The sequence below is a fragment of the Artibeus jamaicensis genome, unplaced genomic scaffold (genome assembly GCF_021234435.1).
Source record: "Artibeus jamaicensis isolate MK-2021 breed Jamaican fruit bat unplaced genomic scaffold, CSHL_Jam_final contig_1085, whole genome shotgun sequence".
In the NCBI taxonomy this organism is placed as follows: Eukaryota; Metazoa; Chordata; class Mammalia; order Chiroptera; family Phyllostomidae; genus Artibeus; species Artibeus jamaicensis.
The window spans coordinates 593,300-620,966 of NW_026521214.1; the positions used below are offsets into that span (position 1 = coordinate 593,300).

The 27,667-nt window shown below is 46.8% G+C and overlaps 1 protein-coding gene across 2 annotated transcripts in view; it reads right to left on the bottom strand.

Moving 5' to 3' along the window:
- SMURF1 (SMAD specific E3 ubiquitin protein ligase 1) overlaps nt 1–27,667 on the bottom strand; it is a 97,037-nt gene that overhangs the window by 18,571 nt on the left and 50,799 nt on the right. For both annotated transcript variants that reach the window (XM_037164083.2, XM_053663383.1), the window contains exons 2-10: nt 9,474–9,512; nt 8,277–8,385; nt 6,702–6,835; nt 6,489–6,554; nt 5,184–5,259; nt 3,650–3,891; nt 2,865–2,949; nt 1,224–1,370; nt 16–214 (exon numbers count right to left, since the gene is read on the bottom strand). In XM_037164083.2, coding sequence (XP_037019978.1) covers nt 16–214; nt 1,224–1,370; nt 2,865–2,949; nt 3,650–3,891; nt 5,184–5,259; nt 6,489–6,554; nt 6,702–6,835; nt 8,277–8,385; nt 9,474–9,512 — 1,097 coding nt within the window. The remainder of the gene's footprint in view (nt 1–15; nt 215–1,223; nt 1,371–2,864; nt 2,950–3,649; nt 3,892–5,183; nt 5,260–6,488; nt 6,555–6,701; nt 6,836–8,276; nt 8,386–9,473; nt 9,513–27,667) is intronic.

Consider the following 27,667-nt stretch of genomic DNA (forward strand, 5'->3'; position numbering starts at 1 on the left):
CGCTACATCCCGTACCTCAAATATCTCCTCTCTGGAGACTTCGATGCGGCAGTGGCCAGCCTGAGGCTGCTGCAGCGACAGCTCATGCCTGAGGACCTTCAGCTTCTGAACCAGGTCCCTCTCGTACCTCTGGGCAGGAAGCTCCTCGTCCTCCATGGAGCCCTCGCTGGGCAGCGGCAGCGGCTGGCTGGGCTCCTTGAGTTGGCACTGGTGACTTGAGAAGGACAGAGCATCCAAGTCACTCCAAAAGCAGTGGCCAGTGGGCTGCCTGCACACCACCCACACCAAGGGGAGAAGAGGGCACGTCACATGGAGCAACCAGCAGGCGTTTTTCTCTGTGATGCACAGATATGCAAACGCTGCTGGTGAACACCATTAGCCCGAACTGGTCTAGGGCACAGCGCAGGAGCGACCCCACTCCCCAGCAGCCGCTGCCCTCGCTGCCCTCGCTGGGGCAGCAGCTGCTGTCAGTCACTGCTCTGCGCCCCGGACTGACCAACACACTGGGGACGTGCCTCAGCGGACAGCGTTAAATGGAACTGACGAGACCCGTTTTAAAAACAGACTGCAGTGGACAGGGGCACGAGAGCCAACAGCTCAGTGACATCGAGGGTCATCCGTCCTCATTCTCAGAACCAACAAACTGCCACACCCACCCGTTAAAGGGGTATTTCAGTGAATGGAAAAGACTAGGACCACCTGAGGGACAAAGCAGTGTTTGTCTCATCCGAGTCTTGCTGCTAACGTCAGCTGTCAGTGGGAAGAGCCACGGGGGAGCTCGTGTTCCAAAAACACACCTGGGGCACACCGCAGGAGCTGAGACGATGCCCAAGTCCCAGTCGCCAGGAGTGACAGGCACGGGAAGAGGGACGAGTGGGCACTGAGGGGGACCTCACGCTCCTCGTCTCACTCAGGAGCCGTGTGTCTCACCACAGGACTGCGAGTGGAAGCCTCACTAGTGGACCTGCCTGGTCCTGCCTCTCGGGGACTTTCGCTTTGGCTGCGGGCACCAAGAGGGCAGCAAGAGCAGCGAGACGGGGCTTCGGTGCTGCTCCCGCTGCCTCGGGGGTTTAAACATGCAACTGCCCACCGAACAGTTACCATAGTTGGCTTGTGCTTATTCTCCACTAACAAACAATAGAGTAGATAAATTAAGAAAAATATTAGTAGAAAACATTAAGCAATAAATGTAAGAAGTCAACAAAGATTGTGTAAAGTCTTACTTCATGATGTGGTGTAACCTTGGGTCTGTAAACTGGGTTGTTCGGTTATTGTGGTCTACAAAATAAATCCTCCCAGAAACTGTACTTCTGACTTCCCAGCCCGGCGGCAGTGGTCCAAGTTCATCACAATTCACACTATTAAGGTCTCTGCCAAAATGGAAGATACGGGGAAGTTTGTCCATCTGAGTATGGAGGCACACAACCAAAACTTCAGCAAGACGAACCACGGGAGTCCCTATCAATGTGGCCACGTCCCAGTCCTGCTAAGAGGGACAGTCACAGTGCTACTGACGCCAAACTCACACTGAACCCAGGTGTCTGTGCTACAAGTGGCAGCAAAATCCGCCAGATAAAAACGAAGCCCTCAGAGCCCGTGACCACGAGAGGGAGCAGCACTTCTCAGGGAGCAGCGGCCGGCCGGGAGGCAGCACGGAAGGCTGCGCAGGGCACCGCACCCCAGGCCAGAAAGGGCCAGACCGGCAGCTTCAGGAGTGAAAAGCCCCAGACGATGCAGGGCCTCTAACGCTGACGGGAGCACAGGACCCGCCTCCGGCATCTCGCAGTTCTAAACTGCTGCTCCGGGGAGAGGCACTCCCATTCTTCAGTGGGCTTTGGTAAGTGTTTCTAATTTCAGCCTCCTGACTGATTACTTCAATTCGGCCCACAGCCGTCTGAGAGCGCAGCGCTAGTGACCAAGGTGCCTGTCTAATGAGCACAGAAGCCTGGCCTTTCGGACTGTGGGGACTGAAGAGGCACCTAATCCACCTGCACGTAGGAGTTGCAGTCTAACTGTAGGTTCCAGATCTTAACTTCGACACAGGCTGGAAATCAAAGGCAGGAGGCCTGTTCTCAGATGAAACAAATTATGAATAAAAAGAAAATGAGCATTACTAAAAATGTTATTAGGTAGTAATACCACTCTAAATTTTTTTTTTAAATGTAAAGAAGAGCAAAGCAAAGAGAAACGGCACTCGGTCGTAGGGTGGGGTGAGGCGCTCTCTGACCTGGGCTCAGGTCAACCGGCCTCCTGGAAGGAGTCGCACAGAAAAGCTTCCTCCTCTGCCCCCAAGTGCCGTCCCTCCCACCCCCGGGACTGAGGCAATAGGGACAGTACAGAAGACAGAAGGGGCAACAGAGGTTTTGTATTTCCTTTTTATCACTTTATTACAGAAAAGTTAAGCATATAAAAAGGTAGAGAAACCACAGTGAATAATCAGCTTTGATTATCACATCATCGTCAACCTGTTTCAGACATGACCCTCGGCTCACTGCCCCACCCCGAGCATTTGAGGAAATCCCAGATGCCATATTATTGCATCCAGTAAAATTTGTAGCTTAAAAACTGAGAACCCATCTTGAAGAGGGGAGGCCTTTTAGGGTCACGTGCTCTGCTCTCCAGATTCAGGACTGCTTTCTAAAGGACTCTGGTGCCAGCAGCTGCCGCCGGACCTGGTGGAGGGCCCGGAGGTGGCGGCACAGCCGGGACGCACCCAGAGAGCCCGAGGCCAGACCCTACGGCAGGCCTCTCTGCGCTGCTTCACGTCCAAGCTCACATCTTCTACCCTGAGGGGTCCAGTCGGGGCCGGGGCGGCGCAGGCAACCACTGGAAAACTGGCCGTGGTGCGCGTTTGAGACACCTACCTTGGTATTCGGGGGTCGTGCCACGTGCTAACTCCGGTCTGTGTGTGCAAAAAGTAAACTTGCCCCTGCACCGTTGTCCTTTGTTCTGTACAAGAAAGTGGGGGTTGCAATTAGTTACATTCAGTCCCAAGGAGAGTTTTCCATCAGTCCTCTGAGCACAGAGTCGAAGCTTCCCTTCAACAGTTTAAAATCACCCAGATAAGGGATGGGGAGAGCAGTGGGGTCGCAAACCCCACACAAGCATTTGGGCCTGTCACACGCGGGCGACAGCGCTCTTGTCAGCCAGAGCCCTGGACTGGCTGCGGTCTGTGTGTCCCCCACCTCGGCCCCCACCCCACCTTGACCTCTGTCACCTTCACGTGCTCTCTGTCTGGTGTGACCTGCCACACCCACGCCACACTCCTCCCTCGTTAGGCTCCCCCTCCGCAGTTGTCCAAAGACCCCCCCCCCGTGACCTCTTCCGTCCACTCTCCCCCTCCTGCCCCTCCACGGTCAAACCACAGAGCACCACACGCCCCTCAGCCCACACACCATCCTGATCTTCCTGGACATGCACCTGCCTAAAATGTCCGCCCGACCGCTACACTGGGAGCCTGGTGCAACTGCTGACCTGTTCGTGACGCACAAGATTTATCTTTTCCCACCTTGACCGCCTTGCTCCGGTCACGCGTCTCTACACCGACAGCCGTCGCACACACAGCCCTGCAGGCGCCGTAAGGGCCTGCGGGGTCACGGCTCCACGAAACCTCACAGAGAGCGCTCAGGGAGCGGGCGGGTTCTCTCACCGTAACCCTCAGGCAGCTCTGGTGACTGGTGGCCGTGAGGCCGGTTCTGCGGCGTCTGGAGGGACCCGCGGATCTCGGGGTTTCGAAGTCGCTGTGCCTGCAGTCTCTGATCCTGACTCGGGGACTCCCCGAACCTGCAGTTCCCGCCCCCAGCAGCAGCACCGGTGCCGTCCGTGTAGGGGGCGGGCTCCTCCATGAAGCAGCTGAGCGGCCGTCCGGGCCCCGAGTCCTCGCACACGGTCCTGAAAGGGGCAGGGCAGGGCACGCGTGGGCATGCCGGCCGGGGACGGCCCTGGCCTTTCAGCTCGGGGCTCCCCCGACCGTTTATTCTGCTTCTCTTCAACAATTTACAGTGTCCCAAGTGCTTAGCTTCTTAAACCCATCCCACCTCGTTTACATAGAAAGACTTTTTCTCGGAAACCAGAGGCCGAAGGGAGGCACAGGCGAAGTGCCACTGAAGCACCCTCGGGATGTCACTGGTGGGGAGAGTGGACTGACTGCAAAGACCATCCTTGGGCTCTAAGGAGCTTGTGAAGTGAGATCTGATCTCTCCTTATTTAAAGTCAAAGTCAAATACTCCACGTTCCTTTTTATTTTCCTCTTTAATAAAACTCCTGGTTGCATAAAATGTTGCAATGACTTTCAAACACCTTCTTCACCCTGAGCACCTGTGAAGACCATCTACCCTAACTGGCTGCTTTCCCATATAAGTGATGCTTCTGAAACCAGCCCCAACAGTTTCCCCTCACGCCCTGAAATAATCCAGCATATAGCTCTAGAAGATAAAGGCTCCTTCCATCATCGTGCCTCAGAAATGCACATCAATGTTTTAAAGATCGTCGAACACTGGTCAGTGTTCAACATCCCCAGTCAGTTGCCTCATTCGGGATCCGAGTGAGGCACACACCTGGCATTCAGTGGCTTTGCCTCTCGCAGCTTTAATGATCAAATCCTGGGTTCTCTTCCTTCCTTGTGAGCTGCTTATTTTTCTAGCACATGTTGGAGAAGACACTGGGCTGTCTTCTACCCTCTACTGAGGGCCCCCTTCCAGGTGGCTGCATCCCCTTGGGATTGGGCAACAATTCTCCTGTCCCCCAGATCTCCAAGAGGAAATGTCAGATTACCCACAATTATCGCCCAGCTTTGTTCAGTCACTGGGGATCACAAAATTGTGAGAGTGACCAATGGGGGAGTTTTAGGCTTTTTCCTCTCTCTCCCTGTGTCACAATGAACACGCGACACTCGTTAGCGTATTTGACGTGCACTGACCCACTGGTCACAATTCTCACTGATGCTCAAACTGGTCCATCTGTGTCCAGCGGGAAGCTCTTTAAATGGGATCCTGAGCCTTCTGGGCACAACCCCACCTATATTCACAGCTTCCTTTACAAACAAGGGAACAGATGCCAGTTTCATCCCAAAGCCCCTTCCTGCACCTGGAGCACGGAGCATGGGAAGAGGCAGGAAAGACATGCAAGGGGCGCGGCAGCTGCAGCACCGAGCGCTGGGCAGGCGCCCCCACAGGGATACGTACCCTTCATTCTCTAACAGTCCTCTGCAGTCCACCACAGACCCGCCAGTGCCTATTCTGTCTCGCGTCTGTAAACTGACTACAACAGAAAAGAGCGCCTTGCATTAAAATCCAGGGGCGTTTTACACGGCTGTCATTACAGTGAGCCATTGAGAATGCGTGATTGATGCACAATATTGTTTTTTAAAAGCGAGGCATGTGCACATGCACACACACATTATATTCCTAAGCTCTCAAGCAGGAAGCATATTATTCCAGTAGCTACATATCACCACACACTGCCTGGAAAGTTCCCGGTACATGTGGAGCAGAATGAAGTGCTATGTTTTACACGCTCTCTGTAAATATGACAGAACACAATGTTCACTTCCTCTATGTTACCTTATTCTTTATGGAGATTTTGCCTTATGTTTAATAAGGACACAGCGAGCCCTTTCATTATTGCAAAGCCTAGAGGAATCCAAGTGTTTTATTCTTGGTCACTACTATGAACAACAAAAATGTTTATAAAATTATTCCCAGTTATTCATTTCTCCCTCCACAAACAAAAGAAGAAATCACAAACAGAGAAGCACTCAGTGAGGAGTTTTTCATTGAGGAGCTTTGGGTCAAGTCTGCATGAGACAAGACCTCGGAGATGCGGGGTCTCCCTGGTTTGCTGCCGAGATGCCGCGTTTTCCTGACCCCTCCCAGTGCACGTGATCGGCACACAACATTTCAGAGTTACCCTAAAATGCCGATAATGACTGGATAGATAATACCTTGGGCTCCTCAACAGGTAAATCACTTCCAAGAGGACAGCACCAGGCGACCCTCTGTAACATTAGCACATTTTATCTGTCCATTCTAAATCATTCAGTCCTCTAACTCCGTAAAATTGTATCACACAGAAGTCTTCAGAAATCAGTTTTGCTTTTTATATATCTGATGGTTTTTCCTGAAGAAATTATTTCTCAACTCTTACATAAATGGCCACCATTCTTATCATCTACCTCTGGGTAACACAATGAATGACAAGTTAATTATCCATTCTGTGATGATTAACATGACATTTAAAATTATAATTCTAAATCCTGTTGTTCCTGAGGCATTTTAACTCAACTCGGAATGAGAGGTTGAAGAGAACTAGATAAAATAACAAAAACCACACGAGAGCGAACTTCTCAGTGCTGCAGAGGTGGCCCCCAAGTGTGGCTTGTCCTTCGCAGTGCGTCACCATGTCAGTGCTCGTGTAAGTTTTCTCGGTGATGAGAGCTGAGTGTTAAGTTCTGCAAAAGCATCTCTTTGTACAGATGAGAAAGCTCTTACCCACTATTTGGCCGCGAACTGCGTCAGTATCTGAGGGGTTTAGTTTGCATAGATCCAAGCGCTGGTCTGCAAACAAACAATCCAGAACTTAACCCGGGGAAACGTTAACCAGGGCAGAGGGCAGAATTCTGCATTCAGCATTAAAAGAAAAAAATGACTCCTGATAAGCCTTCTTCAATTGCATTAAGAGGCAGGAAAGTGCTTGATGCTTACACCCAGTGTCCTTGAGTCTGCTGATGGCGTTGGAGAGCAGCCGCACACAGCCCAGGAAGCCAGCCCCCTGCTTCTTGTGGATCTTCTTGTGGTTCCACACGCTGATGGTTATAGAATCGCTTTTCCCAACATACCTAAAAACAACATACAATGCACTTTTAATTGGGCTTCTGAATTGTGAGAGCCCACTGAGATTTTACCTATTGACTTGTTCATACAGAGGAACCCTTTTAAAATAATGCTGGTTCTATATACCACGTGTAGCAGGTACCCAATAAATGTATGTCTGCTGATGTCAACAGGCTGGGAAAAGAACTATAACCAGTTTCATAAGAAGTAAACACACATAACCACATAAAGTAATAATCTTATAACAGAGATCCGCTATATTTTATTAGATCCAAAGGGCAATGACATGACCCATAAATTCCCAGCAATGTTAGATTTACTAGTTTTTTTTTTTAACCTTGCCTGAGGAGATGTCTATTGATTTTAGAGAGAGAGGAAGGGAGGGGGAGAAGGTGAGGGAGAGGGCTGCAGAGAGAGAGGAGAGAGAGAAACATCGATTGGTTGCCCTCCGTATGCTCCCCAGCCTGGGGTGGGATCTACGTGCCCTGACCTGCAACTGAACCCCCAACCTTTTGGGTACGGGATGGCGCTCCAACTGACTGCGCCACCCGGCCAGGGCAGGCTTACTATTGAACACTGGTTTACAACAGAGGACTGCCTATAAACCCACAGATCCATCCACAGAACCCCAGCGGGCACTAGCTCAGACACTCCCCTAGCCCCGCACTCTCAGTGCAGGTCAACCGCGGGGGGCAGCTTCTGGACCAGAACCGACAGCCATCCCCAGGCCCCTCGAGGTGCTGCGGTGTAACTGAAAGTGGGTTTTAGAATCCAACTGTTCAAAATCCCACCCAAATCTGGTACCATCTGGTTAATAAAAAACCAATAACCATGCAGTATTACTTGGACAAAAATTTCCTAGCAGGGACATGAAAACATAGATGCACATAAAATAGAGATTTTCAAAGTGCAATCAGTGTTATGAACAAGTATAAGAAACTGCCTGATGGTAATAGATTTATATACACTCAATCATACCAAAGTATATTGTCTCTTAAAGAAAATACATTTGTACTAGAAAACAGAATTTAAAAGGCAACAGAAATACGTGCAATATGTATTTGCATAATAAGTATGTATAATAATGTACTTTTCAAAGTGAAAAATCCGAACCCGATTTAGGGTTTCACTGAAACAAACAAACAAGGAAGACAGCGCATGGAAGACTCAGCCGTGGCCCCTTTTTCCTGTTAGAATGGCCAGCAGATTGGAAAGCGGCAGAAGATCACAATTTCAGAAGCAAACCATAACCATCTATAAAAATGTCAAACACAAGAACTCCCAAGTACATGGATTCTAAAAAGTGAGCAGTATTTACTTGACCATCTACTTTTGTTATCAATAACAAGTTGGAAATCCTTTTTTTAAAAAAAAATGCTTCTCATAAAAGCATTCCAGAGACCCGCTTCGCTGCCGCCCCGATGGCTCACAGAATGTGCAACTCACAGATCGTAGTGCTGGTTCCACTTGGGGTCCAACGTGTTCTTCACAGTGTCCGTCGAGTGGCATTGCCCAGATCCGTCCACCACAACCTTCGCGAAGGGGTCGGGGAGTCCTGGAGAAGAGGGGACAGCCAGCCCGGATGAGACCACAGACCTGCCCACGCGACACCAGAGCACAGTCTTGGAGGCAGTTGGAGCTTCACAGTCCTCTACGTTGGTAAAGATTATCCTGGTAGATTTCTTCCTTCTAATTTCAGGACATTTCGCTCTATTTAGCTTTCTAAGAAAGGCAACCCAGTGTGACATCGCTCTCAGAGTTTTAGAGGCTGGAAGCAAACTGGGCTTAAAGAAAACTATGTAAATAGGCACACACTGCAATTCCCATTTTTTGATCATCACTAAGTGTGGCTGATTAAATGGAGGACAAGGTGTCTACAATTAACTATGCTTATACTCCCTAAACAAGTCACACTGAGAAATCTTATTTACTGGCTTTCTCTATTTCATCTCTGGAGGCAAGTAGTAAATTAGTTAAGTCCCTAAATGAATTGGATGGTTTATAAGGTCAGAGAGAGGACCAACAGGGTTTCAGAGACAGACCTGGGTGGGGGCCACGCCCCAGCTCCCTGAGTGAAGCCTGGGAACCCCTGCTTCCTCGTCTGGAACGTGTGAGGAAGAACTCGGTGGCGAGCCCTCTGCAGGAGGCTGGGAATTCCAAGCTGCCACACCCACTTGATAGGAGGTGCGAGTCTTGACTTTAGGGATGATTCCTCTCTTTAGAAAAGGATCTTGGATTTTTGTACAATTCCTTTCATTACCAGACTTTGGAAATGCGATTTAACGCATAAAATTTGGCCAACAATTTTATTATGCCCGGCTATTTTATAGAAGTTCCCTGTCTGTATTTGAGCTGACAACACAGTCCAGCACACAGCCATGCACTAACGGCAGACAGAGGAAACCGGGCGTGGCCAAGCAGGGCGTGAGCCAGCCGGTTTCTCCCGTGTGAGTTGCACACTCCCGCCAGGAGCTCTGGGGGCCTGTGCGTGGTCTGCCGGGAGCCTGGTCAAGCCACAGGCTCCTTCTGTTCAGTGATGGGCAGGAGTCTAGGAGAACACACTCTACTGTTTTTGACAAGTTTAAAGTTCAGAAATATGTGAAAATACTAATATTGTAAGAGCAAAAATAGGTGTTTACTTACTGAAGAAGTCTTTCTTTGCAAGGTTCTTGGCGCATAACACTAAAAACAAACAAAAAGGCTAGGGTTAGCATCTATGGACAAGATTTTGACCAAGGCTCGCTGCTATGGACTGAACTTTGTCCCCCTCGCCCCATTCACACGTGGAAACCCGATCCAGTGCAATGGGAACTGGAGGCAGGGGGCCTTGGGAGGAGCGTAGGTTTCCACGAGGTCCTGAGGGTGGGTCTTTGTAAGACCGACCCCAGAGCTTGCTCCCGCCCAGCCCTCCCTGCGAGGGGACGCTGCAAGGAGGGTGCGGACGGGCCAAGGAGAGGCCCCTCACCAAGAACCAGCTCTGCTGGCTCCTGGACTGGAGGCTTTCCGGCCTCCGGAACTGTGAGAAATAAATAAATGTTTATTGTTTAAGCCATCTAGTATATGGTATTTTGTTATAGCTGCCCAAGCTCAGCAAGACCATAGTCTACATTTACAACAGAAAAAAATTCTAAAAATTATCTTTGTTAATGATTGCCTTTTAAATTTAGTACTACAGTAAGCAAAAAATTGTCAAGTAACTAAAAAGTATTTTCTCCTCCAGCCGGGAATCAACTATAGCAATGAAAATGTTTTAGTTCAAATTTAAAATCTTACTTAAAGATGTATAGATAGATTTATTAATATGCTCTTATAAATGCTTAAAATCACATAAATGCAAATGCAAATTAAGTCCTACAACATTTACCTTTTTAGCTGCTATTTTCCTTTTAAAGATTTTATTCATTTATTTTTAGAGAGGGGAAGGGAGGGGAAAGAGGAGAGAAACATTAATGTGTGGTTGCCTCTCTCACACCCCCTACTGGAGACCTGGCCCACAACCCAGGCATGTATGTGCCCTGACTGGGAATCCTACCGGTGACCCTTTAGTTCACAGGCCGGCACTCAATCCACTGAGCCTCACCAGCCATGGCCTTTTTATCTATTGTCAACAACAAAAAAAGGAACCAGCACTCTTCATATTCCCATAAATGATACAATTTTGTAAACGAAAATAAACTTTGGTATGTTGGGCCATCATTAGGTGTTGTGAAAAACAAATGACAGTGTGTATGCTAAGAATTTAGCAAAATGTTGTCATACAGAAATGGCAATAAATGCTATTATTATTCTCTTATTCATGAGGTGGTATCAATTACTGTTAAGAAATTCTGTCACCAAATCTGTTACATGATTAAAGCTACTATGGCAAGGGAATATACTCCAATGTCTCTTTTACACTGCTTCACAAATTTTGCTAACTTTTAAAGAATAATGTGTTTTGTTATGAACCTTTGAATATATTATTTAGAAAATATATTCATATAATATATATTGTTCTCCAACTTTTTCACTTTTTATATAATATTTATAAATTAAATAAAAATATATTTTATATAATAGCTTTATCAAGATATAATTCATAGAACACAAAATTCATCCACTTAATACACATAATTCAGTGGTTTTTAGTATACTCAGAGGGCTGAACAATCACCCACAGCCAATTTTAGAACTTTTTCATCATCCCCCAAAGAAGTCCCATACCCACTGGCAGCCAAAATCATTTCGCCTCATATCCCGCCAGTGCAAAGCAGTCCCTGATCTACTGCACTTCGGGTCTCCGTGGACTTGCCTATTCTGAACCTTTCGTATATAACAAATGGAACCAGAGAGCTCATGATGTTTTGTGACTGCCTTCTTTCACTCAGCATGTCTTTAAAGTTCATCCATGTTGTAGTATGAATCCCTGCCTTTGCATAACTGAGTAACATTCCGCTGTACAAATACACCACATTTTCTTACCAATTTACCAATGGGCAGACACTGGGGTTGTCTCCATCTTTGGGCGCCGTGCACGACGCTGTTGTACAAGCTGTTGTGCAGACACACGGTTTGATTTCTCCTACAAACCCGGGTGCAGAGCAGAGGCACGATGCTAAGATGGCCCGTCAGCACTGCGGGGCCGTCAGAGTCCCCAGGCCTCTGCACCAAGTGCATCCTTGCCCACAGCACAGGAGAGCTCTGATTTCCCTGCGCGTCCTTGACAACACTTGTTATTATCTGTCTCTGGTTTGACAGCTGTGGTTTCAACTTGTATTTCTCTACAGACTTGGAGCATGTTTTCATGAGCTTACATTGTTCTGAAGAAATCTCTATTTAGACGTTTTCACCTATTTTTAATTGATTACTTGCCTTTTTATCTAAAGACAAAATATACTTATCAGACTTACAAATATACCCCCATTCCGTGGGCTGTCTTTTCACTTTCTTGATGAGGTTCAATTTATCTATGTTCTTTAGTTGCTTGTGCTTTGGTGTCATGTCTAAAAAGGCTTTGCCTTATCAAAGGTCTTAAAGATTTAGTCCTATAGTTTCTTCTTAGAGTTTTATGCTTTTAGCTTTTTTATACGTTCAGCTACTCAAACTACTCTTAAATTACTGTTACATTACTCTAAAATAAACATTTAGGTCTATGGTCTATTTTGAGTTCATTTTTGTGTGTAAAATTAGAGGGGGCCCAAATTCATTCCTTTGCAGGTAAATAGCTATGCAATTCTACCAGCACCATTTGCTGGAAAGACTGTTCTTTCCCCACTGACTGACATGCTTGCTGAAAAACAATTCACTGTAAATGTGAGAGTTCTGCTGAGCTCCCTGTCTCTCCCTGTGCCATGACCACAGTGTCCTGCTTCCTGTCCTAGTCTGTTCAGGCTGCTATAACAGAATACTGTAGACTGGGCAGCTTACGAATAACAAACATTTATCTCTCAGTGGGGGAGGAGGAAAGTGCAAGATCAGGGTGCATGGCTGGGTGAGGCCCTCTTCCAGACTGCAGGCTGCTCGCTGTGCGCTCACATGGCAGGCAGACGGGCTAGGGATCGTCCCGGAGTCTCTCTCAGAAAGCATCAGGGTTCTACCCTCAGGACTGCAGCATACCCCAAAGTCCCTCCCTACCTACTAATACCATCACCTTTGGGGGCTAGGATTTCAACATACAAACTGGGAGTGGGGAACACACGAACATTCAGACCATAGCAGTTACTGCAGTTTTGTAGTAAGTGTTTAAAGTAGGAAATATGAGTCCTCTTTGTTCTTTTTCAAGACTGTTTTGGCTATTCTGGATCTGTTAAATTATCACATGAATTTTAGGTTCAAGTTGCTGGATTTTCAGAGGACTTTTCTTTAACTGAATGTGTAGGTGAATTTGGAGAGTACTGCCATCTTAACGATACTAAATTTTCAAATCTATGAACATGCAGTGTCTTCCCATTTATTATACTTCTTTCATTAAACTTATTCCTAAATGTTTGATTCCTTTTGATGTTATTGCAAATGAAACTTTTCTAAATTTAACTTTTAGATCGTTTGCTTCTAGTGCACAAAAATACAACTGATTTTTGTACAGTCAACTTGTACCTTGCAACTTTGTTGAATTTATTTATTGGGTCTAATACTTTCTTTGTGTTCTTTTAAATTCTCCATAGATAAGATCGCATCATCTTATAGAGAGAAGTATCTCTATTTGGGATACTTTCCTCTGCAACCTGGATGCCTTTTCTCTTTCTCACCAGACTGCTCGGCACCTCCAGTGACCACACCAAGAGAGGGAGGGCGGTCTCGTCTTGCTCCCCATCGTGGGGCAAACGTTTCCTCTTTCCACCACTGAGCGTGATGTTAGCTGTAAGTTTTTCACAGATGCTGCTTATTAGATGGGGAAGCTTTTTTTGCTGTTTCTGGTTTGTCATAAAGGGGTGTTAGCTTTTGTCAAACACTTTTTTCTGCATCTTCAATTGAAATGGTAATTTGATGTTTGTCTTTTATTTACTGATGAGATATAGTGGCTAATTGATTTTCAGATGTTACACCAACTCTGTATTCTGCAATCAGTTCCACTTGGTTACGGCGCATAATTCTTAACATGCTGCTGTATTCAGTTTGCTAATATTCTGTCCAGGAAGATTTCTGTCTATACAAGGGATATTCATCTGTAGGGGGGTTTTGTATCAGGATGATCCAGATTTCACAAAATGAGCTGGCAAGTATTCCTTCTGGTTTTATCTCTCTCTCTCTCTCTATCTATCGGTGGGGGGAAGAGTTAGTGAAGAAATGGTACTCAGTCTTGTTTAATGTTTTGTAGAATTCACCAGTAAGTCACCTAGGCCTGGTCTTTTTTGGGGTGAGGGGGGAGTGTTCTTCAATTACTAATTGAATTTTCTTTACTATTTTATAGGTCTATAAGATTTTCCACTTCTTCTTGAATCAGCTTTGGTAACCTGTGCCTTTCTAGAAACCTGTTGGTTTTGCCTAAGTTACCGATTTGTTGGCATACAGCTGTTAATGCACAGTATCTCCGATAATCCTTCTCAGCTGTATAGAGTCGAGAGTAACATTTCCTATTGACTGCAGTGTCTACACACTTCTTTCCCACCGTAGACACACACACCTATCCACACACACATACACACATTCTTCAGTCTTTTTTGTAGACAGATCATAATTTGTTACAGCTTCTGATGCTGTTTTATTTCGCTTCTCTAATTAGAAAAGTAACAACAGACTTGCAAAAAGTAACAACCAGGAAACGTGTAAACACGAAATGCACCTCCCGAAAACCTGAAAACCCCGCCCTACTCTCTTCCCTGGCTAGTCGTTCTTGCTTACTTTTCCCATTAAACTTCAGAACCATTCTGAGCAAGTGAAAAAAATAACTCCATCCATAAATCTGAGGAGCATTCACCTCCTCACAATATTGTATATTCCCATTCTTGAATGTAGTACATTTATCCATTTACTAAACTTTTCACTAATGCCCTTGAGTGAGGTTTGGAAGTATTTCATAAAAGTTCTCCATGTCTAACTGGTTCACTCTGGAATGTTTCAGTTTTCATTACTGTCGTGAATAGCAGTGTTCCTATGTTTAAAGAAAAGCTTTTCCTCACATTAACTGTGACTCGGCCGTCTTTTTCAGCTGTCCTCAAGCAGACTTGCAATGTCCTTTCCTTCCGCTCCCGCCCCTTTCCCACGGCTTCGGATGCCTCGAGGCGCCCGCCAACCTCAAACTGTCCGAAACCGAGTCAGAACCTTCCGGCTCAGCCTCGAGTCCTGGTCCTGCCCCAGGACCCTGCACTTCAGAAGCCCCGGCAGCACCCTGACCGCACAGCCGAAACCCGTGTGCCGCGCTCACACTTCTCGGCCTGTCGCACGTGCTCACTTTCCGCCATCTCCACCCATGTTCGGGCTCCCAGATTAGCTATCACAAGCACTTTTTAAAATGGAAACCTCACATCTCATTCCTTTAAAAAATTCCACAGTGGTTTCCCATCGCTACATTCCAGACTCCCCAGCTTAATAACCCACCAGCTCCGGACCCCGGTTTTCGGAGGCACCGCTGCCAGCCTGCTTCTGACAGCGAGAATTCTCACCGTCTCTCAGAAAGATTCATCTTTGTTCATATTTATGGGACCGGCAACATTCTCATGTAAGGCTCTTCCCAGTGGAATCTGGTAGCATCACAAGGTAGAGAAAGCCTCAACAGTGTCGGCACAGAGGGCACTTTGCCTAAACTTTGTGCCAAGATCATTTCGGGTCATACTGACTCTAGTTTAATTAATGGCATATGATTTCTCCTACTAGATAGTTTTGTGACATTGAGATAGACTTCTTCTCTTTGTCTACTCTAAGAGATGCAGTGATAAAAGATACTGTATTACACAGCATGACCCCCACACTGCTGAATCTACCCCTTGCTGTGAAACAAACATGTTATACACCAGTTATGAACCGGGTTCGGGGATACGACAATGAACCAGACAGACATTTACAGACGATGAAGCTCTATCCCCAGTGTGGGCCGCCGTGTGGCTGCTTCAACTCGACTCTGAAGCGCCCCTCTACTTTGGAATCATCACATCCCGTAATTTCCTAGTCACGCGCCAGAGTTTCCTAATGTTGAGGACAAAGTAAGAGCATGTTCATTTAACATCTCAAAATACAAGGAAGGGCAGTGTTTTGCTAACTCGTGCTTCCCAGGAGTAAGGCGAGCTGCTTTACCAGGTCCCCAACAAAAGCGTGGGATCCCCCTAAAACCACCTGTGGCTGTAATGTTTACTCCTCTCTCCTCTTGTATTTATAGGTGTCACCAAGTCCCACCGTTTCTTTCTCCTAAAGTCTCTTGACCTTGTGCTTTCCCCGACTTTAGTGCCCACTCACGGATAATCTAAGAGGAACAGCGCCCTCCCTCGCTACCTTGTACCACACCGTCAGCCACCAGATCCATCCTTGGGCGTGACAATTTTACACTCTGAGGCTCAAAAACTTCAATGGCTCTGCATTGTCATTTACTACAAATGTAAGTTTCTCCTGGGTTTTAAACTGCCCCATTCTCTAGTGTCACTTCTACCGCCCACTATTCTTCTAAGTTCAGTTCAGCTCATCAGCCCCTGCTCTGGGCCCCAACCATTCCAAGCTCTAGGCCATTCCCGTCGCTGCTCAGCCACGTAACAGTCGGTGTCTGTCCGGTCTCCCCGTCGAGGTCTGGGGGAGACTTTCTCAGCGCAGCCTCACGCAGGCCAGTGTTTCCCAAACGCCACTCTGGGCTAACATTTCCACTCGTGCCAGAATTTAAAAAATAAGGACACCATAGTCACACTGAACTAATTAATCTTAAACATTTTTGCTTCGGCGTTACGTCTTTTCTATTTTTTTCATGTTAAAATATTTCTTTAACAAAATGAGGTTAAAAAATTCATAGTTTCCACAATGGTCTGGCAACATCCAGGGTGGGTAACTTTATGTCAATAGCCACATTTACATAAAGGTTTTGACTGGCCTGGGAATCTCCACTCTTCACGACGAGCAATCCACTCCGTCCTCACTGCCCTCACTCCCACAGCCCTGCAGCTGGGTGCACAGGACCCGCCGTGCAGGCGGCCTTGTTCCCCAGAGGAGCTCAGCGCCATGAATTCGGGGGTAGCCCCGGTCCCCACGGCTCAGACACAGCCTCACGCGGCGCTGGCCACACTGCAGGCTGACCTGACACTGACCATGACGAGCACAAAACAGACACCATGCCAAGAGAGGAGTAGTGATGAAAACACAGAAAATTAAGCTATCTCTATCATTTAAAACATGTAAATAAAATGTCCGTTTATTAGAAAGTATACCCGGAGTGGCTGCCCAACCACGAACGAATGTAACGTACAGTATAGTATTAGCAGTCCACCTCATCTAACTTGTACATCTGAAACACAACCTTCTATCCACTTGGGCAAAAATTCTTTACATTACAGAAAGGGGTAAAAAGAGAAACCCTGTTAAAGGCAGAGTCAGGTGTGCTGGTCGGTGTGTCTCCCTAGCACGCAGGCTTCTGGGCCCTGGCCCAGGGTCACCGACCTGGCGGTACTCCGGCCGGGGCAGGAAACCCTCGGGTTTGCCGTGAGAGGGAAAAGTAAATCCCATTTCAGCAACAGCAACAGACACGAATGGATCTTTACATCCATTCAGAACTAGACTCTCCTCCACTGTTTGCTTAGTAACACAGTAACTGTTCCCGACCCTTCTTAGTAAGTTTGTACACAACACACAGCACACACACGTCTCACTGTTCTGACACCATTACGTGATAAAGTAGTTTCTCCTCCACAAGGAAAATTGTCTATGTTAGCAAAACACATTTTAGCGACCGGCAGCTGCCCACATTGGCTTGGGGGGCAGGGACTCTGGTAAACTGACAACTCTTACAAAGGTTTTCCAAAAACATCATTGCTTAAAATAAGTCTTAGTTTCATTTTCTATAAGTGAATTGATTAAAACATAAGCGACAGAACTGTCTGACTGCCTTTGAACTCAGTATGACAGAGAGCAGCTCACATGCCCAAACCCAGGAGACGGGGGCTGGCTCCCAGGACGAGAGGAGGCCCTGTTCCCCTGCTTGTCCCCCTGAGTCCCCACCAGCCACAAACACTAACACAATTCTTGTGACTTTAGAACACGAGGGGTTTTGCACACGGTTTCCCTGCCTAGTCTGCCTGACGCGGCGAGTGGACACACAGGGCAGGCGTCGCTCTCCCACTTCGCTGGTGAAATTGTTACAACCCAGGAAGACTCAGCAGCCGCCCCACCTGCCCACCCCTCCCCCGTCTCATGTTACACTGTCACCACAGCGTCACAGCTGCTATCAGGGTTTGAAATAAAATCCTCGATTTATTTATACGCTGCTTCGTGTCGCCTCCCCCCTATGAAAATGTCCACCGGCACCAAGGCTGTGTCTCGTGCATTCCTCGCTGTATTCCAAGGAGGGTGTGGTGCTCACAGAGGTTATTTTAAAAACAATTTCTGAATAAATGAGCTGGGCATGAACCTTTTTTCTGTCTTAACTAACTACTCACTAGAACACAAACACCAAGAAAGCAGACGGTTCTTCCAAAAGACCGTGTTCCCAGCACGCAGCACGGGAGCACAATGTTCGGTGGGTGTTTGCTGAAATAAGTGCTCGAATGAAGGGGCGGGCCGTCTTCTGGGGCCCCGCCTGCTCTCCTGCGCAGCTCCAGGAACTGGGGCCTGCAGCTTCACGTGCACGCAGCTGCCTGACGGCTCCTGTTCTTTGAGGAAGGAGTCACTGCCCCTCGAGGTGCAGTCAGTGACGTCCGGCTGGCACTAAGGACACAAACGCCTGCTGCGGGTTCGACCAAACATGACAGTGCAGTGAGGGCGAACTGCAGTCTGTGTTGGAAAAGCAAGTTGAGCCCAGCAGGCGTTTGGAGACTTCCACATGAACAGAGCCCTTGTTAATAAACAGTCGTTTGTACATCTAAAGGATGGTTTCCCACAGACTGATTAGGCTGCTACATTTCAAGAAAATGGATAACTAAGGGACGTATGTAATTAAAAACGTGTTTATTGACTTTAGAGAGAGGAAGGAACACAGAGAGAGAAACATCGATGTGAGAGAGAAACGCCAATCAATCGACTGCCTCTCGTGTGCACCGCAGCCGGGACCGAACCCTAACCTTCCGGGGTACGGGAGTGACGCTCCAACCAACCGAGCCACCTGGCCGGGCTAGCGTTCATATTGTAATCTTAAATGCTGCTTTCCTTGACACTCTGGGTGTGCCCTGCAGAACCCGCGGGGGTGATTTCTTTCTCCCTGGGTGAGGAAAGGAGGCCTCACAGAAAGGAACTTCCTGTCATTTGACTTCTTCCCAAGTATTAGAGACCAGATACCTCTGCCCTGGAAGATAAGAAACGTGTCTCATTTAAAGTCTGTTTCTGAGTAACTTTTATCTCCAGATCACATTTCTGTCTAAAATAAACCGAGTGGGACGCTCTGCCATCATGTGAGAGGGCACATGCGCACTGGGAGGCTGGCTGGTCCTGCAGGTGGGGGAAGCACCCTTCCAGGCCTAAGGACGCAGCAAAGTCAGGTTTCTGGCAAAGGAAGTTGTATGTAAGTATTTAAAGTTGCACTTCAAAAGTAACCAGTTCCTAGCTCAGTTAATTATCAATGTTTTCTCCCTAGACACGTTTATTTTTCTATTCAAATGCTCTGTTCAAATGGCTTACACAAAGACAATGCTGATGAACTCCAACCTTCACACCCAGATGTCCAGTGTCTCTTATCCTGAAGAGCACGTGGTGCCTTCGCAACCAGGAGCCAAGGAGCAGCTTGCAACTGGAGCTCCCAAAAGCACCCTGGGAAGCAGACTGTCCCCCAGCCGACCCCTGACCAGTATCTCTGCCCAAACATTTGATGAAAGCCATCAGCAGAATCCCGGTGGACACTTTGGAAGGACGGGAAACTTCACCATTGTTCGGTGAAACTTGAAAAATACAGTCTATTTACCTTTAGTATATAACTAATAACAGCAGCTAAAATTTACCAAATATTTGTACAAGGTAATGAGGTCCGTCCAGAGAAAGTTCAGCCATTGTTAATATGACAATGGTTAGTGCAACACTGATGTAACCTGGCAGCCAAGGAGAGTGGACTGGAATGCGCACGTGTGAAGAACAACAACGACTCCACCGTACTAGTTGGTGGGGACGGTAGACACCCGTGAGTGAGTATGTGCACTGTGTGGACATCACATCCACAATGACTGAGCGAGTAGAGCAATGAATTTGTATCAGATTTTGCATTAACCTTGAACAGTCTTCCATGGAAACTATTCAGATAATGCAGAAGGCCACAGCTATAAGCAACTGGTAATCGGAAGCTTCATCACAACAATGTGCCCCCTCATGTATCACGTCTCATGCAGAGGTTTTTGACCAAACATCAAATCACCCAGGTGACTCAGCCCCTCTACAACCCAGACTTGGTGCCCTGTGACTTCTGGCTTTTCCCTAAACTAAAATCACCTTTGAAAGGAAAGATTTCAGACTGTTGGTGAGATTCCAGAAAACACAACAGAGCAGCTGATGGTGACTGGGAGAACTGTGTGAGGTCCCAAGGTGCCTACTTTGAACCCCTTCAAAGTACAGGGACTGCAGCATCACTGTCCTATGTACAATGTTTCTTGCATCTTGTATCTTCTTCAATAAATGTATCTTTTGCATAGTGCATGGCTGAATACTTTCTGGACAGGACACCCCCAGTGTATGTATATAAACACACACACACACACACACCCCCACACACACACATTTTACACTCCCCCAAGGTTATTTTTCAATGCTTTTAGAGAGAGGAAAAGAGAGAGGGGGCGGGAGGGAAGGAGAGAGAGACTGAGAGACGCTGATGGTTTGCCTCTGCACGCACCAAGACGGCACGCACCGCGATCTGGGACTGAATCCGCAACGTAGGCACGTACCCTGACTGAGGATCCAACCTACAAAGGACGATGCTCCAATCAACTGAGCCATACCAGCCAGGGCTGAAAAACATATTTTTTTAAAAAAGGAAACATATGACTTTAAAAGATAAAAATGGAAATCTGCCAGATTTTGCTTCTAAGTAGAGAAAGAAAATAATTGTAGTTGTGTTATCTCATTAAGTATACATTTTCAAATGTAACAACTTGTTAAGATATAATCCATAAGCCATAAAACTCATGCTTTTGTGAAGACAGCCCTGACCAGTAAGCTCAGTTGGTTAGAGGGCGGTCCAAACACACCAAGGTTGCAGGTTCAATCCCTGGCCAGGGCACATAAAAGAATCAACCAGTAAATGCATAAATGAGTGGAACAACAAACTGGTAACTCCTCTCTCTTTCCCTCCCTCTCTTTAAAATAAATTAAAAATTATTTAAAGTGTGACTGAGATTCAATGGCTTTCAGTATAGTCAAAGGGGTACAACCATCATCACCACGTAATTTCTCGACATTTTCACAGTACCCCAAGGGAGCCCGATGTCCATTAGCGGCCCCCCACCTCCCTTCCCCCAGCCCCCGGCAACCATTAATCTACTTTCCATCTCCATGCATTTGCCTATTCTGGACGTCTCCCATAAATGGAATCATACAGTACGTGTGACCTTTTACGACTGACTTCTTTCAACTACCATAACGTTTTCAGGGTTCACTCGTGTTGCCGCAAGTATGAGGGCTTCATTTCTTTCGGTTGCCAAATAATATTCGACTGTATGGCCACCCCATACTCTGTTCAGCTGTTCATCAGGGAGGGGTCCTCTCAGCGGCCATCACACTTTGGATGCTGTGAATCATGCTGGGGGGGAATGAACACTCGCGTAACCAGGTTTTATGTATGTCCTATTCTCTTGGACATGTAACTGCTGGGTCATATGGTAACTCTATGTTCAGCATTTTGAGGAACCGCCAAAATTTTTTCCAAAGAGGCTACACAATTTTACATTCCCAGCAGCAATGTATTAAAGGTTCCAGTTTCTCTACCTCCTTGCCACCAGTCATTATCTGCCTAGAACCACTTGTTAGAAGACTGTTCTTTCCTCCACCTAATTTATCTTGACATAGCTGTCAAAAGTTCACTGACCATAAACATAAGGGTTTATGTCTGGACTCTCAATTCTATTCCATTGATCATATATGTACTGCGAGTCAAATTCTGAGCTGATTACCATAGCTTAGTAATAAGTTTTGAAACTGGGAAGTGAATCTCCAACTCGGTTCTAGTTTCCAAGACTTTTGTGGTTATTCTGGATCCCTCAAATTTCCATGTCAGTTTTAGGATCAGTTTGTCCGATTATGCAAATAAAGCCTCCTGGGGTTGGGTGGGTGGGCGCAGTGCTGCATCTGTGGGTAAGTCTGAGGAGTATGGACACCTCATCGGCATTAAGTTTGCCAGGTCATGAACCTGGGACGTCTTTCTAACTACTTAGGTCTTGGTCAGTTTCTTTCAACAACGTTTTGTAGTTTTCAGTGTACAAGTCTTGTACTTCTATTGTTGAATTTATTCCTATTTTTGAAGTCACTTTAAGAGGAATTGTCTTAAAATTTCTTTTCCAGTAGGTAAGCAGTGCACGGGGAATGGAAGGACGAGGGTATCCGGAGATGATGGTTAAGGAGTACAGGGCTTCTTTCTGGGGTAACGAAAATGTTCCACAGCTGATCACCCATTAAATGGTGCGCTTAAAGGGGTGGGTTTTATGGCCTGTGAACTATATCTCACTAAAGATGTTACCAACAAGACAGGAGGGAGAGAGGGCAAGAGGGGGAGAGGGAGGAGAAGGAAAGAGAATGACCCCTGCTGAGCAGGTAAAACCAACTCCTGGCATTGTGTCCTTTTTCATTTATCTCAGTGGGAAGAAGTCCCCCCTCCTCAGGTCAGTGTCAGAGACACTGTTAAGACGCCAGTGGTTTCCTTGGAAACATTAACACCTGTTAAGTCGGTATGAAACAAAGTTGAATGTGACTGCCATAATACTAAACTGTGGGAAGAAAAAAACCTGCTGCTTGACTTTTATAATGTTAATCAAGAACATTTCAGATCAACAAGCAAATAACCTGACCATTCCACAAACCAACTAAATAGCGCTGCAGTGACTTCAAAGTCATTACGGCCCTCTTTCAACTGGAATCCCTGTTTCCTATGATGAGTGGAATCCCAATCATTCTTGAAACATTACTGAAATCCTTTCTTACAATGCCAAGGTTTCCACTGCCTACAAACAGCTTCCTGTAGAGTTTAAAATACAAAATACAACTTCTCTGGATCTACTTCACCAACTTTATCAGCAAAATACGGTTTGTTCAACTGTTCCCAGACCGCGGGGTGGCGATTTTTATCTCTGGGCCTTTCTCCACGTTGCCTGTCGCCCTCTCTCCGTGGCATCTGACCCGTGTTTCTTGAGCCAGACCCTGGCTCAGCGCAGTGGCAGGTACTCAGTACAGGGCAGGCACTCGGCCAACACTTGCAGAAGTGCTCTGCGTATTCTAGCCAGACCCTGCCCCAAGCACTTCAGGAAGAAACTGAGAGTCTGGGAGGTGACTTGCCCAAGGCCACGCATGCTGAACTGCACTGTCCAGTGACTGAAGTTCTGCTCATTCCCTGGTCTACAGCCCAAACCTGACCTCCTCCCTGATAAACAAACAGTGACTGACTTCTCCTTTCTCTGAATTTTTAAAGTACTTCCTGCCTTTGACACAAATCTATGCTACCTTGAATTGTATTTTTTTAGTAGACTTTCTTTTTTAGCGCAATCTCACATCTGCAGCAAAAGTGAAAGTTAGGTGCTGAGGTTCCCACACGCTCCCTGCCCCCACGCCAGCACAGCCTCCCCTCCACTCGGCAGCCAGTCACAGCGCTGCAGTTGCAGCGTCCGCAGCGGTCCGCCGCCCTAGACTGACACAGCGCTATCATAAACTAGGGACTTTGGAGGGGGTCAGGACCTGCTAGCAACGCACGAGAACTGCTGACAGTGTCGTGAAACCCACGGCCCTTTCCTAAGCACAGGATTTGCAGCTGGGGGATGTCATGCTGCCTGTCTCCCTATGTTGATAGATTGGCTTAGTGATATTCCTGGGTTCAATAATAGAGTTCATTCTTAGTTTTGCACATTCTGTGGGTTTTTAAAAAAAAATCCTCATCTGAGGACATTTGTTTTCATTGCATTTTACAGAGAGGAAGGGAGAGAAAAGAACATCGATGCGAGAGTGAAACATCAACTGGTTGTCTCCTGTATGAGTTTGGACTGGGGGCCGTATGTGCCCAGACCAGGCAAGGATCAAACCTGCAACCTAGATGCGTGCCCTGACCTCGAATTGAACCCACAAGGTTATTCTGAGTAGCCACAATGCTCTCTTTGGGGAGTAATACCACCTACTGTTTAAAGTCGTTTTCCTGACTGGTGAAGTTCAGTGGATTGAGCTCAGGCTGTGACCAAAGGGTCACCAGTTCGATTCCCAGTCAGGCTACATGCCTGGGTTGCAGGCCAGGACCTCCAGTGGGGGCCATGTGAGAGGCAACCACACATTGATGTTTTCCTCCCTTCTCCTGTCTCTAAAAACAAATAAATAATAAAGTAATTTGAATGAAAATTCTTATCATCCACATGAAAAGCAATGGGCGGCCTTTCTACTTAGTGCCGGTCACTAGTCAGTGCCGGTCCCAGGACTCGGGGCACTCTGGGAGCCAGGGAGGGGACGCAGGCCCCTGTGCTGCACAGTAGTGCCCTGAGCTTCCGAGCCTCTCTGCCCACAACCCAAACCGATGTGCACACAGGCTGGGCACGGGCTGGCCCAGGCCACGTCATTTATCAGACGTACGTCTGCCATAGTGGGTACTAGTGCCGGGTTCCTAAGGGCGCAACCCGTGGCAAACCTGGCTGCCATGGGGGCCAGCCACCCCCCATTCCCCCAGACCCTGAACTGGGCATCACTAGGCCCTCAGAGCCCTGAACTCTCCTAAGGCTCGAGAAAATTCCATGCACAGATCCTCTGAAACTATCCTCACCGATGGCAGCCATAAGCTATCAGAAGTCAGGGGTGTGGCCGAGCCGATCCGCAAACGCGGGGAAACGGGCAACACAAGATCCCCCGGCTCTGATGCTCTCCAAACCCACTATCACCACTAACTGAAGCAACGTCTATAAAATTCAAACTCAACAATTTTCACTTAAAATTGAACTGTTGGAACAGTAGGTGTCTGCACCTTGTTTCAGAACGTGTTGTCCAGCTTATGAAAACCAGTATTTTATGATGGTGCCATGCCAACTCAACAGGAAGAGAACAGTGGCGCGTCCTCCCCAGACAGTGCTGTGGTGACTGGATATCCACGCACACAGGGATGAAGGGGGCCCGACCCACACCATTCAGAACAGAAGAGCACATCAACCTTCATGACCTGGGACGGGGGTGCGGTTTCTGAGATGCAGCAGCAAAAGTATAAGCAGCAAAAGAAAACAAAACAGATAAATTGGACTTCACTAAAATGAAAGCTTTTCTTTTTCAAAAGATACTATCAAGAAAGTGAAAAGACAAGCCCTGGCTGGCATAGCTCAGTAGATTGAGCACAGGCCTGCGAACCAGAAGATCACGGTTCAATTCCCAGTCAGGGCACATGCCTGGGTTGCAGGCCAGTTCCCAGCAGGGGATCCACAAGAGGCAACCATACATTGATATTTCTCTCCTTCCCTTCCCCTCTAGAGATAAATAAATAAAATACTTTTAAAAAAAGAAAGTGAAAAGACAGCCCTGAATGGTGTGGCTCGGTGGGTTGGACATTGTCCTGAAACAAACTGGAAGGTCACAGGTTCGATTCTCAGTCGGGACACATGCCTGGGTTGCAGGCCAGGTCCCTGGTTGGGGGCGTGTGAGAGGCAACCAATTAATGTTTATCTCATGTACTGATGTTTCTTTCCCTCCCTTCCTCTCTCTCTAAAATTAAATAAATAAAATCTTTTTTTTTTAAGTGGAAAAGATAAACTACAGAATGGGATAAGATATTTGTAAATCAAATATCTGCAAAATCTAATAAGCGCTTATATCCACAATTTATAAAGAATACTTGCAAACCAACAATAGGAGGACAAATAACCCAGTTAAAAAATGGACAAGAAATTTCAACAGATATTTCTCCAAAGAAGATATAGAAATGGACAAGTCTCTAAAAAATGCTCAACATCATTAGCTATCAGAGAGACACAAATAAGAACTATAAGGAGATACCACTTCTCACCCACTGGGATGGCTAAAATGAAAAAAGACAGACAAAGGTAAGCGTTGGCAATAGAATGTAAAATGGTGCAGACACTTTGGACAGGTTAGCAAGCCCTCAAATGTTAGGCGTAGAGTTGGCACATGAACAAGCAATTCCACTCCCAGGTATATTCAAGAGAGCCGAAAACAAACCCCTGCACACCAGTGACACACGCTACAGCAGGGATGCACCTAGAACATAACAGGCTAAGTGAAAGAAGCCAAACACAAAGACCACAGGCTATGCATGATTCTGTTTACAGGAAATCTCCAGAACGGGGAGTCTATTACTACAGACTGAACATTTCTGCCCCTCAAAATTTGTATGTTAAATGATAACACCCAACGTGATGGTATTTGGAGGTGAGGCCTTCGGCAGGTGACCTGGTCATGGCTGGAACCCTTACGAATCATTAGTGCCCTGTTAAAAAGGGACCCCAGAGAGCTTGCAGGCTCCTTCAGCGGTGTGAGGACACAGTGAGAAGATAACCGTCTGAGAACGGAGAAGCGAGCCCTCGCCAGACACTCAACTGCGCCAGCACCTTGATCTTTGACTACCAGCCTTCACCACCGTGAGAAGTGTTTGTTGTTTATAATGTAATCAGAATGTGGCATTTTGTTGTAGCAGCCAAAACAAATCAATAAGACATCTATAGAGACAGATAGTAGACCGGGGACAGTAGCTTAGGTTAGTTTAGACTGGGGGTGCAGGGAAGAGGAGTGACTGCCAACAGATGTGGGGTTCATTCTGAGAGTGATGAAAATACCCTGAAATCAGATGGTGATGGTTATACAACTCTGTGAACAGACTAACAACACTGAATTGTACATTTTCATGGGTAAAGTTTATGGTTTCATACTTACATCTGAAGCAAAAATCAAATGCAAGTGATCTGAAGACTAATATGAGTGGCGTTTGCTTTTCATAAGACAAATACTTTCTTCTTAGTAAGTTCCAGGTCATTGTTTAAAATGTCATGCTGTGTGGAATAAAATGTGTTAAATATATTCTTTAAACAGAAAAAAGAAAATGGGCATCTGCTACGAAAGGCGCAGAAAATGTAGTGCCTATCCAAAAGAGTTTATAAGTTTAATTCCACAAACAAAATGTATCCACGAGGAAACCAAACAACAGTGCCAAGCAGATCATTCCTGCTGACCGCACTAGGACCACGCTCAGTCCCACCTCCGGGCACATCCTGATTCGCAGCAGCTGAAATCCATTCTCGCCAGACCCACTGCCATTGCTCACCACCAGGGGGCTCTGTGTTGCATCTGGTCCCTATAAGAAGCTCGGGCATCTCCTTCCTAATTCATTTTACTTATGAAATAATTACTTGTGGGACCCATGAATGAAACTTCATTTTGTAACTCTCCTCCACATAAACCTCTGAGCTCAACACCACTTACAAAATGAAATATAAATTCCTCCCTGCTCTGAGACTGTACACACACAATAACCTCAGTGGACAAACTTCTTAGGGACTCATGAAGTATGACAAACATGCCCCCCCCATGCCATTTTGGCTTTTGACCACAGTATCATTTATTTATATGGATGTTAATACAAACATAATTTGGTGAAATCCATGCAACTGCATCCTCACCAAATTTGAACCAGATGTGAAAACTATTCATTCCACAGGAACAAACACATGAGCATTCCGATCAAATTGCTATGTCGTCGTCTACTGAAAAATATTTGCAGACTACAAGCAGAAAATGATAGAAAGCTTCCATGTGTCCCCCCAAGGGTCTGGGCCTTCACAACACTGCTCAGCCCTGACTCAGAAACATCACCACGCCACCACTGGGGGGTGGGGGTGGGGGAAAGTGCCTTCTGGAGGCCTCTGTTACCACATGCTCTGGAGACCTGGGATGGCTCCTCATTCGCTCACGACACACTCCAGCTGTGCGAGCACGCGAGGCCCATCTCCAACGCCACCGGAAGAAAGGACCCACCTTCGGAAGAAGTCTGAAACAACTCTTCTAAGTTGAGCCATTGGGAGTACTTGAGAAACAGAGTTTTCACAAAATGCTAACTTTCCTATAGCTGTAAGGACTTT